The 17,978-nt window shown below is 40.2% G+C and overlaps 1 protein-coding gene across 1 annotated transcript; it reads right to left on the bottom strand.

Annotated features, from left to right (window-relative positions):
- Positions 1 to 3,552: 3,552 nt before the first annotated feature.
- Positions 3,553 to 7,309, bottom strand: setmar (SET domain and mariner transposase fusion gene). The gene is made up of 2 exons (XM_026168873.2): positions 7,151 to 7,309; positions 3,553 to 4,948 (listed from the first exon to the last, which is right to left on the bottom strand). Exons 1-2 carry the CDS (start codon positions 7,307 to 7,309, stop codon positions 4,151 to 4,153), a joined length of 957 nt encoding a protein of 318 aa, XP_026024658.2. The 3' UTR covers positions 3,553 to 4,150.
- Between the last annotated feature and the right edge of the window lie 10,669 nt (positions 7,310 to 17,978).

Consider the following 17,978-nt stretch of genomic DNA (forward strand, 5'->3'; position numbering starts at 1 on the left):
GAAGAATGAAGAATTGTTCTTAAAGGAAGACTGAGTGCTCTGACAGCACTGTACTCTTCTATTCATCTCTGAGTTCAATTCTAGTCTATTTATATAGCGCCAAATCGCAGCATGAGTCACCTCAAGCTGCTTTATTCTGTAAGGTGGAGACCCTACAATAACAGAGAGAAAACCCCAACTTATGGGCAAGCACTTGGCAGCAGTGGGAAGGAAAAACTCACTTTTAACAGGAAGAAACCTCCAGCAGAACCAGGCTCAGGGAGGGGCATCAGCTGGGAATGGTTGGGGGTGAGGGGAGAGAGACAGGACAAAAGACTCGTGGAAGAAGGGAGCGAAGAATTAAACATAACTAATGATTCTCCCTTCTCCCTGTACACCAACTGCTGCACCTCCACCCACCAGTCTGTCAAGCTAATCAAGTTTGCAGATGACACCACCGTTATTGGACTCATCTCGGACGGGGATGAGTCTGCCTACAGGAGGGAGGTTGAATGTCTGGTGTCCGGGTGCAGCCACAACAACCTGGTGCTGAATGCCCAGAAGACAGTGGAGATTATTGTGGACTTCAGGAAGCACACAGCCCCACTCCCCCCCATCATCCTGACTGACACCCTCATCACCTCTGTGGACTCATTCCGCTTCCTGGATACCACCATCACCCAGGACCTGAAGTGTGAGCCCACCATCACCTCCGTGATTAAGAAAGCCCAGCAGAGGATGTACTTCCTGAGGCAGCTGAAGAAATTCAACCTGCCAACACGGACGATGATGCAATTCTACACTGCAATCATCGAGTCCATCCTCACCTCCTCCATCACCGTGTGGTACGCTGGAGCCACTATCAGGGACAAACAGAGACTGCAGCGTGTTGTGCGCTCTGCTGAGAAGGTGATTGGCTGCAGACTCCCATCTCTGCAGGACCTGTACACCTCCAGGACACTGGGGCGTGCAGCTCGGATCTCAGCTGACCCTTCTCACCCTGGACACAGTCTGTTTGACCTGCTCCCCTCAGGCAGGAGGCTCCGGTCCATTCGCACCAGAACCTCTCGCCATAAGAACAGTTTCTTCCCCTCTGCTGTTGGACTCATGAACAATAACCGTATGACTGTTCCCACCCCTAACACATGACCCTACACTGTGTTCACTGCATCATTCCATGTTTGGCACTGATCATCACCTGCACTCATGTATATATATCTATCTAGTTAGCACTTTTAATTCTTATTTTTATGTTTATTTAAGCGTTATATGACAGTATGTTTGCACTAAGTACCGCAGCAATTTCCTAATGTTGTAAACCTGCTCAACATTTGGCAATAAAACCCTTTCTGATTCTGAGCAGAGTTTTGTATAAACACAGAGTGACAAAGAGATGAGTGAAGAAGAAATAGTGCATTGCGGGAAGCCATTTTCTGTCCTAATGCTAAGTATGGTGACTAACTGCTTGTTTACCCTTTGCAAAAGAGACAGTGTTAAAATTGTCACTGAACTTTCTACAGAAAAGACATGAAACTTATTTCTATGATGAATTAACCGTTACTAAATCCATCATCATGAGGCACTCTGAGATAACAAAGATCATAAACAGGAAGGTACAAACATGCCATCTACCCAGCTACAGTGTTTGCTTTTTGTTTTACTTCAGCGATAACCCATGACATGTTTATCTGCGCCATTCTAACGCAGCAATAAATTCTTGGAGTCGGTTAACTAATTTCAGTTACACAGCAATAACTTGAATGCTGTATTTTGACATGTTCTTAAATTTCCCAATTTAGGATTCTGACACCACATAGAAACCCAATATAGAGCTGTAGTGCATGTTTTTAGTATTCAGAGCTATTTAATTTATGAATGACCCGCTACAAAAAAGAATGTGTACTGTCAAAGGTTGCACAGTCTCACTTTGAAGTTATGTTAGCAGAAGTTCTTTATGCAGATATCCAAGTAACATTTCATAAAATAAATACCAAAAATTCTCGAAAAGATCCAAAAGAGTACATTTTAGTCACACTGGTATGAAACAGCACGTCATCCTATTGTGGAATTTTTTGGACATTCCAGTTTCTTGATTTGTCCTGAACACTGATTCAAGCCGCTACCACACACATGCAGAAACAATGACTGCAGTCTACGGTCAAAATCCAGTCCCACAGTGACATGGCACTGTAAAGCATGTTTGGCTTATTTTTTTCCCCCGACTGGTGGAGGGAGCTGGGAGGGTGTCTGGTAGGGAAGTTCACCTCATGTGATTAACTGCTGGTTGCTAGGTGACAACCCTGGAAAGGAGCCATACATGTAGCAGCCAGGATTTGAGCTCATCCATCGTGCACCTCCGAACCAACCGCTGCTGTCCAAACCACCGCCTGTACACACAGCCGGTTGCCATGGGGATTCCAGGGACATTGACTCAAAATAAAATGACATGAGTCATGATTTTGAAGACCGATTGTTTTTCTTCTTACACTCTGTTCTTTTTTTTGTTTTTTGTCTTTTTTTGTTTGCACTGACAGTGGAATCTAATTTTTCACAAAGGCAAAACAAAGAAAAGACCAGAAGAATTCTAAGGACTTGACCTTAAACTAAAGACATAGCAGATGCTGCACACACGAGTTATACAAATGATATATAATATGATGTATAACTTTGTACACTCTTCTCTTTTATGTTACATATGCACAATTACTCCTGTTCTGCATTTCTCTGTTAATGTTGAGTCCAAGGCCACAGGCTCAGCAGCATCCAGACACTTTGCCTGGCTATTTCTGACTACATGCTACATGTTAGCATCTGCTGTATAACACTGGACATTTGTACTGTGTTACTGGAGTCAGACAGGGGAGGTGTCAGACATGTTGTGTATTTTTTTTTATAATACCCAAAGTTTAATTTAGCACATTTTAAAAATGCTTTAAAGCTGGGGTGTTTTTCAAATGTCCAGACTGATGCAAGGGATCTTCTCATCCAACTCTTTGGAAGAAAAATATTAGAAATCCAAATGACTCCTTTAAGTTTGAACGTGGATCAGATTAGGCTCAACGAACAGAAAGAATTCCAGGTAACCCTAAGAGAGGAAGGAATATAGGTTGATACGGCACTTTGCTTCTCCACTGGGTGACACGAAAACCAATCAACTTGACAGCGGTCTCCAATTAACAGAAGACTGCCACTCCTTCCACCACCACCACCACTGCCGCTAGTCTTTCTCAGCCCCACTGTGGCTGGAGTACTGGTCCCATTTCTGGATGAAACATGGTCTCCATCCTAATTAACCCAGATGTGGATATTAATAAGATGAAAGCAGGTCTAGACTAGAAATGGGGCAGATTGAGAGAAGGTTCTGATTTCAGAATGGTCACACTTAAGTGGGACACCTTGCCCCCCCTCCGACAGGGGAATAAGGTCTGTTTCTATATAAACTATACCCCGCGGCTCTTTTTAATTGGTCCCACTTCTCTTGAGGTTTGAGTGCTATGAGAAGCTGAGGATATCTATAAAAGGTGGCTGTGTAGCACAACGACAACAGAGACATGTCAAGCAGATGGAGACAAATGACAATTATCACCTTTTATGTGAGTTTTCCTTTTTGGAATAAAACATCTCACGTCTTTACTTGCACTGAGCTCTACCAGAGGTTCCAATCTCGATCCTATGTGACTATAAAAGGAAACCTATTAAACATCATTCTTTCACACCTGCCAGTGCAAATGACTTCACTACTTCTTCCAGAATCATGTATGGTGTGAGAAATGGGCCAGGACAGGACAATAACTATAAGACTGTAAATCACCTGGGAACAAGCCTGTCCTAATACATGAAATAGATTATACAAGTGAAAGAACAGATAAGAATGTCAGCAAGAATCTAATTGTTCTTGTTTTCATTGCATCATCTCGCAGTTAGTGGGAGACGGCATTAAGACAGTGGCAGGTCAGCAGACACTCAGGGGACCAAACAGGAAGGAAGCAGAGATGGGCACAGACATGACTCATCCAGCTCATTGTGTTCATGGAGCCACCAACATGCTGCGTTGTCTTGTGCTAACAAGCAGCTGAATTAATGAAGATTTTAAGAACACAAAGACATGAATTAATAAGCATCAGAACAAAAGAAAAGAAAAGCTGAAGGTCTCTTGTTTTACAGTAATCTTTCAGCTGAGAATGGATAAATCCAGAGGAAGGAATTGTGTGCAGTTGTTGGAACCACAGCGACACACTTTCTTCTGGAGTCCATCTGTCCTCCTGGCCTGTGCGGCGCCATCGCTTTGCATGGGCAGCAGCTCTGCAGGACGCTGGTTACTGTATCCTCCTGAGTAGTCGAATGTCAGCTCCTCCTGAGCTTCAATGTCCCGTCCAGCAAACAGCGCCAATCTGGGAATTACAGAGTGCACACGCACTGGCACCATGACCAGATTGGGCATGCAGGAGTGGTTAAGAAAGCGACCCACGTTTCCCACCTGGGCGGGGTCCACAAACGTCTCAGTGACGGAGCCCGTGCCCGCGTGCTCCCTTACAGCGATAATGTAATTATTTTCTTCAGACCTCTGGGCAAGCTGTCGGCGCCTGGCCTCCTCAAAACTGATCACCTCCCCTGCATACTCACATACAAATGCCCCGTGTGAGATTTTCTCTAGTGTCCGGGCTCCCCAGCCCCTGTCCCGGGTTTTGTACACTTGCAACCTAAACCGCAGCCCTCTCTGCACCACCCGGTTAGAGCAATCGTCACTGCAGGTGCAAAGGGCATTACACTCAAATACAGGTGAGCAGAAACCCAAGTCTGTTCTGTTGAGGTTGAGCAGCGTGCCTGTGCCGTCATACGTCTGGCCATGGGTCTGCAGGCAGGAACAGCTGTCAATGCAGCACGAGTGGGAAAGGCAGGAGCATCCAGGAAGGGTAACTTCACTGGGGTCTTCAGTGGATCCTGGCCCCTGAACGTTATCTGGAGAGTACTGAAAGACAACATAAAGATACAATGAGCGTTGCAATTTAAAAAACAAAACAAAAAAAACAACAACTTGTGGAAATTGTGTAAAACAATACAGATGAAGAAGACAATCCACAGATAGTAATCAAATTCTTTTGTTTTTTTTGGACAGTTTGTTTAAGCATACAAGACTTTTAAGTATCTGAAAACTGTCAACCTCCATTAACAACCACATCCACACACACAATCATAATATGTCCTCTGGAGCATCACGAGTAAGGAGTTGAAGTTTAGGAGGCAGTTATTTCTTGTACTGCGTGTTGGTAATGTGGCTGTGATGCTTTGCTGCCATCTGTTGGTAAAACAATGTGTTGCATTTAAAAGTGCTAAAAACCACCAGGATTTTAGGAGGTTTTTGACACTGAGGGTTTTCTAGATCACTCGGTTACTTTTATACTCATCTTTTAAATGGCATAAATGAATTACAGCATTGTTTCTGTTTGTTTGGCTGATCCGTTTACACAGTATTAGTCTTTTTTGAAACTCTAAAATAACATAACATTGGTATCAACACTCAAAATCATATAAATGAGAGTTACACTGGTGACCTGGAGCAGCACCACCATACATCTCTTTGGCATGCATCTACTTTATGTCCATGTTTGCACAGGGCATGAACAGAAGGTAGAGAGAGGAGCTGTGATTCAAAGTCCACTCTCACTGCACGTCAGTTTTAATTTGTGATCTCAGTTTGAGCTGTCATCGAGGCCACGGCCACAAAGTCAATATTAGGGGAGGGGAATTGTAGAAGTAATTCCAGTGTAATACAAATGTATTCAAATTCCATCTAATAAGCATGTACACTATATAAATGTGTAATGTAACAACCTACACATACGGTGATTGGCACTTCACTCGGACATCTTGTGAGCTTTCTGATGATTAGAACATAATAAAAACACTCATGTTGGCTGAATACAACTGTTCGTATGATGCGTGGTGAATATGAAGCTTGAACTCAACTTTGAAAGCTAATGTTAACGATGGCTTAATCATTACATTTTGACCAAAACACTTTCCTTCCACTCCTGGTAATTACTGGCCCTTTATTTATTATTAAAAAATATGTAGTTCCAGCAGTTTCGGTTTAAACAAGACACACAGACAGTAACATTAGTTTTTCATTTGTGTCAAGACTGAAATGAAGTGTTATAATTGCAAGGTGTTAAAATATTAACCACCCAGTAAACAGCTGATGGCAGCATTAGCGATTAGAATTGCTAATGACTACTTTTGGATAATGGTGTGTGGCTACCTGTTACAGCAAACTAAAAACACTATTTTATGCGTTCATGTTGTACCTGTGCCTTTATGACAGCTGGCACAGGCTCGAGCATTGACGTAAAACTAAAAGGACGAGTTTCTGAGAAATGGAGGGAATATTAGTGCTCACATTTTGATTATATTTGCATATTTTTGTGTGTGTCTCATCCAAAATACGTTATACGGACCAAAGTATTGGACACTACCTCTTAATATCTGAATCTCATGACCACAGGTGTATAAAAATCATGCTTCTAGCCATGCTGTCTGCTGTTAAAAACATTTGTGAATGAATGGGTCTTTGTAAAGACCTCAATAAATTCCGGTGTGGTATTGCAACAGGATACCATCATTGCAACACGTCAGTTCTTGAAATTTCTTCTTTTAAAGATATTCCATGATCAACTGTAAGTAGTGTTGATGCTGCAAAGTGCAAGGGTTTAGGAACTTACTAACGCCATTAAGTGACAGGCCACGTCACTAAGTGCTGAGGATCATAGTGTATAAAAGTTGCCCAGGCGGTTTTGTCCATATATTGTACAGCTACGTACTACTTATTTATAGTTACATATCCACAGGACAGTTAATCTGAGATGTTTTAAAAAGCTTTTTATGTTATGTTTTTTGTGTTCCCACCAAGTTTAATTAAAAATTCCGATGTCCCATGATTAATCTAAACACCACTAGGAAAAATAGTAATTGGCCTGTATCGTTGCTGTTTGTCTTAACTTACAACACGTTTAATTAAAGTTTTAGTGTCACCACATTAATAGGCAAGAACTACTTCTATTTTAACCACCCTTACACTAAGCTAGCTAAACATAGCGGCTAAAATATCGGTGCAGTGTTTTGAAATGCTCAAACGTGTTCAAATAGAGAGAAAAGCGAGTTAAAGTATCGTTACCTGAAAAGTATGAAATGCCAGTCCTTCAAATAAAACGGGAACCTCCTCCAGACCTCGACTCAGATCACCGCCGTGCGCGTCAGTCACATTCATTCCTGTAGCTGCCTGAAACAGCGAATCTGCTACAGATGTCAACAAACCAACTTCCGGTGGCTTCATTAGCAACTTTCGCCCTCTAGTGGTGGCATTACACCACAGCAATTAAAGCCTGATGGCCATTATTGACCAGCTGGACAAGGACACTTATTTTTCCACGTGAAAATGAAGAGTTCAAACACAAAATCAATCAGTTTTATGACATTATTTTTTTTTCTTATTACTGAGAAAAAAAAACTTCTTTCCGTCTTTGGTCTTCAGTTGTTCTTGCATCCTTTGCACTTCATCCTACAGTTGCTTCCAGTATTGCCTGCAGATGGCAGTATTTCACCAGGAAAGCACTAGTATGACTCTTTTGAGTCCTCATCTCCAACACATTTGCAAGAGAGGAAAGCACTTGTTTTAACAGAAGCCAAACATTTTAAAGTGCATTTAAAGTGCTGAACAACCTTATGTGCTTAATGTGCTATACCTTCTGTTTTCTGCGATGGGACTTTTCATCTGCATCCTCATCTTCCATCTCTTCAACCATGCAGAGATTCCATGTTTAACCTTTCTGTGGTGTTACACTGGCATGTGTAATTGATATGCAGTGCTTTATTCTGTGGTGGTTATCAGAAGCAGATGGAGGGAGGTCACATTGTCAGCTGGCATTTCCATGGTGCACACAAGTGACCGAGGATTTTCCTTTGAGAACCAGCCTTCATCTTTGTCCTTGGGCGAAATTAGTGCTGTCAGTAAGCCTGCATCAAGAGTTGGGACTGCATATTGAATCAACTGAAGTGAAATGCAAGCTTTTGACAATAAACTAATTGACAAATTGACTAAGTGGACAACATGAGGGACTGACAAATATAAAAGCTTTTGAAACATGTACCACGAGATCTCCTTTATCTGTTTATTTGTGCAAATTGTAAAATCTGTCAATTTGATCAGTTCTATTGAACAGATTTAGAATTCCCCTTAATTATCCAAAATATATGAGTTTTCATCCATTTGATCTCTATGAGGTCATGCAATGGCAAGTGCTATTTTGGTCCAGTGTGCAGAATTTAGAAGAATATATTGGCAGAAAATTAATTTAATATTCAGTTAAATTTTTATTAGTTTGTAATCACCTGAGAATGAGAATCACTGTGTTACTCTTACCTCTGAATGAGTCCTTTCTTTCTAAGGAGGGAACAGGTTCTCTTCTTTTAGTCGACTGTGTTGCACTGCCGTGTTTCTCAAGTACCCAAGAACAGACAAACCAAACCAAAGAGGCCCTTTTGCTTTTTCAGTGGTGGGCAAGCATACATTGTGGAGTATAAATGAATGGTTTTGGTTAAAAAAACCTCACTGATAGATGCTGTAATATAACACTTATTTTGGTATGATGTACCAAATGCGGTCCAAGGAAAGCCAAGCCTGTGGAAAGGTTGTAAAAACAGAGCAGAGCATTTGGGACTGCAGACAAATACTAGTCAAGTGTCCACACTGACTGTATTTCAAGAATAAGGCTCAGTGCAATATTCTGCTGGGAGATTTTTGTATATTACCTTGATACCTACTGTCTACATGACCATGAATACTGTCTTATGGAAGGGGTGTCTTGCTGCAGGATAATCTGCTAGGCTGCACTGCAGATGCTGTTCTGGGATAGTCTGAAGAACATGACTAAGAGCTCTAAGAGTGTTTATTATCCTCCATATTCCCCACTGCTTGGATACGCTGGAAAAGCAAGTTTGATCCACAAAGACCCCACTTCGCAACTTACAGGACTTATAGGATTTGCTACAAACACCTTTGTGTTTGACACTAAAAGAGATGCTGAAAAGGCCACAGTGCAGTGGATCAGAGCAGTGCTCTTACAATTAATTTTAAGTGGCACAATTGTTAGCTTGTTGCTGTTTAAATAATGCAAAGGCCAAGAAAAAACGTTTGACTAAATGGTGAAAATCAGGGAATTACAAACTCATAATTCATCCTCTGAGGAACTTTTTGACTGTATTCCACCACTTTTTCATTTGGCTGCTGTCAGCATCAATGATGGTCGAATTATGTGATCACTTTTGTTTATTTTTCACTTTGTAGGCTGATAGTTTTCAACTCTGCTTACACACTGTGGCATTCATTCATTCCTAAAGCACTACCCAGTCCTAACCAGTACAGATATCAGCATGATTTTTTTTTCTTCTGTTCTCAAAATGTCCCTTTTAATTTTTTTTTGAGCAGTGTATATAGGGCGCATAGTCTGATGCCCTAATTAAACAACAAGCTGTATATCTCCAAGCTTACATTTGAAAAATGTTGCTTTTAAATAATTAAATATGAATGTGGTATTTTTTTTCTCTCTCACATCCAGAGGAGGACATAATATGACTTGGCATTGTGGTTGTACTTGTGCTGGTTTATAAAGGAGTGAAACAGCTTCACTTGTTCCAGATGAGGCAGGTTGATGGGGGTCCGTGGTAGGCGCCATTGTTCGGGATCCTTTGATTTTAATGAGAACACACACGCGTCCCAACACAAAGGAGCCGAGGCTGGACCGCAACTGGTTCGAGAGTTAATGAACCAAAGGCTTGAAAAGAGCATGTTCTCCGGGGAGATTATCAACCACGGTGAGGCACTCCCTCTGATACTGTGCTGATTGACTTGGCCTCAAATTGGCTGCGATCCTTCTTCCAGATTGCGAGGAAAGCTGTGCCGTGGCCTGGCCTGCTGGATGCCCTGTTGTCGACTCTGACAGTGGAGAACAAAGAAATTTTCAAAGGTTTTCCTCATCTGTCTGTGTCAGCGCGAGAAGGCGTGATTATGACAAGCTGACCCGAGAGGTTTCAAAGGGGCTTCTTCCAACTGCTCCTCCAAGTTACTCAGAGGCCATCAAAGGCGGTGAAGCAAACAGGGAAAGCGGCGTGTTTGGATCAGTCGCAGAGGCAGTTGGGAGAGTCGTGTTTGTGTTTTTTCGGATTTGGGTGGTTGAAAACAGGTAACTTCGGGTCGCATTCACGCACCCTTTAGCTGTAATCCCACGAGACTTCGATGTGCCTTCCTCTGCTGCCAGGCAACAGCAGTTACAATGTGTTTCACTCAAATGGCAAGATTTTGCAAAACCAATTAAGCAAGGAGTCAGAGGAGTTCATCAGCCTCCTGAGGCAAGCTTCATATTTAGCTCTTCACTCTGAGTTTGAAGAATGAATAAAGTTAGTGAGAAGTTTACAAGAAGACAATAAGTTAGACAGAGCTCCAGGTTTTGATTGAAACTTTTTTGTTTTTGCAGGCATCTGAAAGACGCACAAACAAGATGCTCCTGTCATCCTAAATTACAGTCAAGACCTGCTATATTAAGAATGTCGCAGGCCAAAATGATTAAAACTAGTTAATAAATAAATAAAATTGGCCTTTACTAAAACCCTCAATACTGTCAGCATTAAATAAGAGAAAATCTTGGTCTAAGTTAAATACTGAATACTTTCTCTGTTTACAGAATACTGGACCTGTTAATGAGGCAGTGGTGTCAAACTTGTTTTAGTTCATTCACATAAAAGTCAAAGTGATCCCAGATGTGTCGGCCTAGTAAAGTAATGAAAAAGTGAAAAAGTAATGTCCTAAAATCTCATGCCAACCCTCATTTCTTTATATTTTGTTAGAACGATTAGAAATCGATGCCGTGAATTATTGAAACGTGCAAACATACCTGGAAATAAAATATATAGGGTAAAACAGAGTTTTTAAGAGTGAATATTTGGTATGACCGCCTTTATTCATCATCACAGCCCGGACTTTCTTGTTGTTTCTATAGGTAGTCTTCAAGAATAGTTCCCCAGGTTTCATGAAGAGCATTTGAGATTTCAAGATGATCCTACTCTTCTTGAATAAGTTTGAGTGAGGTGTCTTTTTTTTTATAATTGAATGATTGATAGGTCAGTGTTAGATGACTTTGGCTCAGGTACAAAGATTGGACTAAAATGAGTGAAAAAGCAGCCAAAGAATAGCTTTAAGACTTTCAGATAGGGAACTATAAAGAAACTAGGGTTGACTCAAGACTTTTGCACCAGTCTGTATCAGTATATTGACATAAAAGTTTTATTTTATTTTAATTCTTTATGATTCTTCTTCATTTTCTAATCCTGTGCAATGTTGGTTTGAGCAGACCAGCAAAAGTATCACGCAAGATATGATTACAAAGGTAACAGGAGGCAATAATAACAATAATTACACCAGAAAAAGAAATGGAAAAATAATACATTGCTAAGATGGTAAAAGAGTGAAATCTGACTTTTAAGTATGATTATAACGAACTCAGATCTGTATTGTAGTCACATTTAGTTACTATAATTAAATTCCTGTCACTCTCAAGAATAACACGCGGTAGCAAAAGTGTTTCGGTGTTTTACAGAGTAAAAATGGGAATAAGAGCACTGCAATCAATGCACAGCTTTCACAAATGAACTCAGCCAAGCAGGATCCCTGTAAAGATGCTGAATCTCTCAAGAGGTTCCATTCTTCTAAATCAAATCGATACCCTTTGTCAATTTCCACTTAGCCTGCTACGGGGTCAGTCCCTGTGTTTTAAATGGGTGTAATAACCAGTGGACACTTTCTCAGCAGGACCTCTTCCACTCTGGAGAGAAAAGAAAGAATTTCTCACTGAAGACGATTTGTTTGCATTTAGCCTTCTTTGACAGACAGGTCAAAAGTTTAGGTAGGTACCTACATTAATAAGGGTCTAAAAGCATGTTCCCTTAAACGTAGCCGTTCACTTCACGTCCATGGAATTAGAACGTGTCAGTGTTAAGTTCAAAGAAATCATTAGAACAATACCATGGCGCAGATTTCACATTAGCTCGTGTCTATGCACATGTTGCGTTTCTTCAGCTTCTGCCTTGTAAATTGTAACTGTCAGAGTATAAAACAGTGGGTGTGCTCACTGTTCACTGCTGATGTTCAGTCCTTGATCAGTAACTATCATGCAGCCAAACGGGCTCCATATTTCTGAAAGCCATATGCATGCTGTCTTTGCATGCACACGGGCATGAAATGGGCTGTCTGTGAGATGTCAGCTTGCAGAGAATGAATCCAATACTCAGCAGTGAATATTTTTTAATGGTGTGTTATTATCACAGCAAGTGAAAAAAACAGTTGCAAACTAGCCTTGTTTCCTTGAATAAAAAAGAAGCTAGGTTATATGATTCTCGGCAAATATTTGCTGGTAAAATTGAATTTGATGTTAAAACTTAAAGTGCCGAATGACTGCACGCCTCTCTCGAGCCATGCGAGTCTGCAAAGCTGTTCTTAAGTGGAATGATGATGTAAGCTAAATGCTAACTGTGAGCGTTGGCCACTACGAAAAGGCTCTCTTTTTATGTGTTCAGCACCAAAGTAATCCATATGGAAAAGAAACAGTAAAAACTTATATGATTTACTCATGAAAGTGGCCACTTTCTCATTACTTTCATATATTGTTTTAGTAAGTATCCAAAACATACAAGTTTCATTATATCATTTTTCAAGGGATCTTATATCTGTTTTCACTCTTGTATGCTTTTCATACAAGTTTCACACAAGACAGATACAAACTTTATAAGATTTATATATATCTTTTCCATATACTGCAGATATTACCTGATCTTAAGCAGGCTATGCTCAGAGTTTAAATCAGCTGAAAGTGACAGGTTTATTAATATAGAGCAATGTAGATTCTCTGTTGAAGAAATGTATTGTAGGTGCAACCTGTTGAGGTTAAAAACTACAAAACTAAAAACTACTACTGCAAAACTACTACAGCATAAACTGTGTTTCACTTTGTCACTGGAATTTGCATTTATTCACATTCAGATTGTGATGCAGAAAATGTATTTTTTTTTAAATAAAAAATGTACATTTTTTTGGTTCAAATCTGCTGCCAACACTTTTCTTGTTACACTGCTGGAATTTCAGCTATTAGAACCCAGATTACTAAACTGATAAATTACATTTGTAGGCCAATAAGAATACCTATTCAATCAATAAAATTCATTCAACTTTGAGCTGGCTACAGACTAAAGTGATTTTCGTGTCTCCTTTAGAGACAGCGGGGTGGTATCAGAGCTGAACACACAGACTAACCTTTACCTTTCAACTATATGCCTTTTTCACAGCTTTAATGTGCAGCTTTCATCTTAGAAATAAAAAGCAGCACTAAAAGCACAGTGAGCACTACTATAAAGATATCAATATATTTATTTTACCTCTGTGCACACTTTTGATGGTCAAATCGCCAATGAAGCTGAGTTTCTGCAATATTAGGTCTGCGCTCCTGTTTTATTTATAGTGTTGTATTTGACAGTTGCATTTTTTATAGATCTCTATCAGCTGTTCCTCTGGTAATGTCTCTGACTGGAGTAAGGAGTGCTCAATCAATCCATTTTGTACAGCAGAACTGTCAAATGACACGTCAAGTGCCCCCTTTTATGTGAGAGTGCACATAACCTGGAGCAGAAAGCGTGTGTCCGAAATGAAAGCTGGCAAACACCATCGTGATAACTGTTAATCCAAAGCTCAAGTTTTAAGCTTGTCTATGTCAAACATGCTTCATTGTATATCTCCCAGGTGTATTATTTACTGTGTATATAAACATGCTGGTATGAGAGCATTTCCAACTGATTCTCGACCTGGAGGAAAGTTCTTAATTTTAATTTGAGTGAAAACCATGGCTGCCAACCTCTTATATACAATGAAAATAAATAAATAAGAAATCAGTGAATCATGAGGCCATCATGCTGTGTCACTTGGAAACTGTGACTATACAAAGATTTTTGATATATTCATAATAGTCAGACACTTTCACCTGCTGATGGCCATTGCTAAAAAAAAAAAGGTTAATCTTTTTTATAACAGCAGTACATTATTTAATTACTTACTCTGAGAAAGTCATTTATCACACTGATTGTTACAATAATTTTTCGTTATTCACTGAAACGATCCAAAATGCACTACAACAGGATATAAAAGCGACAGTTATTGTGATTTGGCACTATATGGCAAGTAAAATTGAGTTGAACTGAACTGTCCTATAATTTCTGGTTAGCAACATAAATCGTAGGCTACAGTCCTGGATGCAGTTTGGATTTCACCACCCTGCTCTTGTTGGTTTAAAGTAATGTTCATATTGCCACTGTAGGCCACTCTGTTATTTACCTCCTGCGCACAAACTGAAATCTGTTCATTGTGCTCAGTTTTTCTCTTTTAACCCGCTCACGGTGCAGATAACTGAAGCCCCCCTGCTTTTAAGCAAGCAGCAATATAATTGTCAGTGTCACGTAATTACTGAATTTAGATGTTAGATTACTTCATATGTGATGTTAATCCTGCTGCACCACCAGTGCTAATGGCTCCACAGATTATAATATAAACCAAGACGGCCCATCTATTTCCTTTTTCTTACCAAGCTTAGCTTAGCATTTTTGGCTGCTGCCATATTTTTTAATCCAAACGTGCCCATATTTGGATGAAGGATTGAAGTTTTAACACTGGCCAGCTTTGTTGGCAAACTATCCCACAAACACAGGTACCCCTGCCTACCAAAACTGTGGCACAGGTAACAGAGGATACAGCTGCCTGTGTCAGATCACATGATGAGTTATTTAAAAAAGAGGCATTATTCACAGGTGGTGTTATAAAGTGTTACCAAAAAGATTACTAAATTCCTTTTTGATACCAGATGATACATTTGCTAATTTTATTGCAAAATTGGGCATTTTAACATTTTGGGATGAGCTTCAAATGGCTACTAGAGGAACTGCTGTTTGTTTCGCACTTTTCATTCCTGAGGGACTAGTCAGGTAGGCATCAACATAATCAGGCCTGACCGATGTGTTCATAAATCTTTGCACAGAAATGCCTATCAATAAAAAGTAAACCTCTAGTCATTGTACAGGAGAACTTGAAACTGCCGCCCTGATAAAGTAACAAACCCCCACCTCCTTTACCCTTTACCATTCAGGATTTGAAGTAAAGGAGGAGCTTCATAAAGGTGAGACCCATTTGGGTTTGTGTTAGTCAACAGATGGCTGACCTTTTCCAACCTGCTTTCTAATGTCAGAGTTGTGCTGGAGGAAAAGTCGGAAGCAGCGTAAGGTCAGATGTAAACCAAGGTGGAAATCCACTGCTTTTTGTTTTAGTTTAACTTTAATACACAGATAAAAATGGCCACTCCCACACACCAGTTAATATGAGTATGAGTACATTTCACATTGTTTTAACAAAGCAATCAGTACATTGATGACATACACATTGTTTCACCTTCATGACCCTCAAAGTTTCATCTGTCTCTGCTTTCGTTATTTGCTTATTTTGGGCTATTTTTCACATGGATGCTGACTTTCATTGCCGAGCCTGTTTGAATTAAGACACAACTGTAATAGTAGGAGCTACATCTAAGAAGATGGAAATGAGCTTGAATCCTCTGTGTGAGCCCCGAGACTTAACACACATTCATGCTCACAGTAGGCTGCAGGCAAAAAGCGTAGCGCTTTAATTGGGCCCTCAGAGAAAACAGCGGAACAATCCATCCAACAATTCATTATGCATTTAACAGATGATTAACATTACTGAAATACATTATGGTTCCACGCTGTTATTGTGTTTTTGTGTGCCATCATTCAGACACTACAGAAGTAATAATCTCATCACAGTCGAGTCCAACAAGTACACGACAAGAACAAGTGAAGCAAATCACTTTCTTTCTTGTTGATTGTATTCCGCATTATGAATTTCAGTTTGTTTAACATCACACGGTGACATCAGTGTACGGGCTGCGAAGCGATGTTCTCACCACTATTCAACGAGCAAATTGATATTGTGTTGGCACTGGTGGAGCTCATTGCCTCATTGCCCCAATACTTCAGAGACAGCATTTGTTTACCATAATTTCAGTTTTTCATTTCTGCTGTTCGGCGACCGTTCGTGGCCATTTGAAAAACTAATAGAAGCTGCATTGAAAACATAGATCTGGATGTTCTTTGGAGTTTACCTAACAAGGAAAGGCTTTGTGTGACTCAATGTAGAAGAAAGAAATGGAAATTTAGAGTATGTTGATTTAATGGTGTGCACCAATGATGAAACTGAGCATGTATGCTATGAATTTGCAAGGACATTGTGAACATGCTGAAGTTCATCAGCTATGTTTACCACTATACAGTTAGCATGCTAATGTTAGCACCAAGAGAAACAAGGACAAAGAAAAGCTGATGTGGTCTATAAAGCCAGTTAAAAGGACAAATATATTTTTTGGCCTTTTAACTGGCTTTATTGGATAGATACAGTAAAGATCGCCAGGAAAGTCATGCAGCAAAAGGCCACAGGTTGGACTCGAACTCTGGCCATGTGGCATATGGTTGCCTGCGCATCTGTCTGAGCTAAACCAGCACCCTAAAACCTGTAAGGTTTAATTGGGAGTGTGTTATAAAGCCCTTCAACATAAAGGGCTTTATAACACACTCTCATATCAGTGAGGGGTTCATAACTACAGTGTGGTGTGTTGTGTTACAAAGTAATTTGCTACACTACGTTTTTCTGTTCTTCTGTTATCTCCGTGGCAGGTGGAAAGAAAGAAAAAAACAATCAAACAAGTTTCTTTTTTCTTGTGTATTTGCGCTACAATCAGCAGATTTCAGTTTATGTGCAGGAGGAGGAAAATGGGGGAGCGGAGGACTGGAGGAATAACACAGTAAACATCCAGATGGAATGAATGACTAATTAAGTCCATGGCAAGAAACCCCTTACTGTCACACAGTAGATTAATTTCAAAGAACAATTATTGAACACAAGATAAATTAACTATTTTTAACCATTGCAGTTAGCTGTGTTCAGTCATCCTTGAGGGGTAAGGTGTGATTTTCTTTTCTATCATAGGCTTCTATAAAGGTTCTGAGAGCTTAAGGTTCTGTTTGTGTCTTTACCGTAGTTTAGTGCATTCATTTTAATATTAAAAACTCCCAGGCTAATTAGCTGTGGCTCAGGTGGTAGAGTGGGCCATCAGTCCCCAGCTTCTCCTGTGCATGTCTCAAATTATCCTTGGGCAATATACTGAACCCCAAGTTGCCCCAATACTGAATGTGAGATACAAGGTGTATGTAATCAGCATCTAGTATATGAAAGAAATCGCAGCTTAACTATCAAGCTACATGCATTTTAAATGTCTGCATCCCCACTGTTACAAATCCTGCCTCAGCTCACCTAAATTCACTGCCATTAGCGTCTCTCCAGTGTTCTGTCGTAATAAGGGATAAAAGATGTGTTTTTGTTAATTTGCTTAGCTTCATTCTATCAGCTGGATAGCATTGTTCGCCATATGCAATCTAGATAAAGAGCACTTTACTGGTAGTGAAAATTTCATGTCTGAGAGTTTGGGGATAGCAGTAAAAAACCCTCACAGGTGCTGTCTCTGCAGGAGAGCCACTCACTTTCCAGAGGAGGTGTGAAGTCACACCCAAAATCTCCCCAGAACGTCCAACATGGAGCCATGGTGGTTATGTATGCCTGTGAGCTCATCACTTTGTTCAAATACAGGCAGAGAGAAGCCTGGGTTGTGAGAACTCTTACTGCACTTATCTTAAGGGCTCTCAATATATGCTAGTACTTTGCTTTCAACAGTGGCCTTCGTTGGGGTTAAACTTGGTCATTACTGGATGATGCTAACATATCTAATTTGCCAGGTGAGCAGGAGTCATGTAGAGTGGAGATTTCTATTTAGCATAATAGAAATGCTAAA

The sequence above is a fragment of the Astatotilapia calliptera genome, chromosome 5 (genome assembly GCF_964374335.1).
Source record: "Astatotilapia calliptera chromosome 5, fAstCal68.1, whole genome shotgun sequence".
Taxonomy (NCBI): Eukaryota; Metazoa; Chordata; class Actinopteri; order Cichliformes; family Cichlidae; genus Astatotilapia; species Astatotilapia calliptera.

Excerpts from the sequence above, each read along its gene's own strand:
- setmar (XM_026168873.2), bottom strand. The coding sequence starts at position 7,309 with ATGAAGCCACCGGAAGTTGGTTTGTTGACATCTGTAGCAGATTCGCTG. Across the intron at positions 4,949-7,150 it reads TGGCATTTCATACTTTTCAG|TACTCTCCAGATAACGTTCA; the intron begins GTAACGATACTT and ends GTTGTCTTTCAG.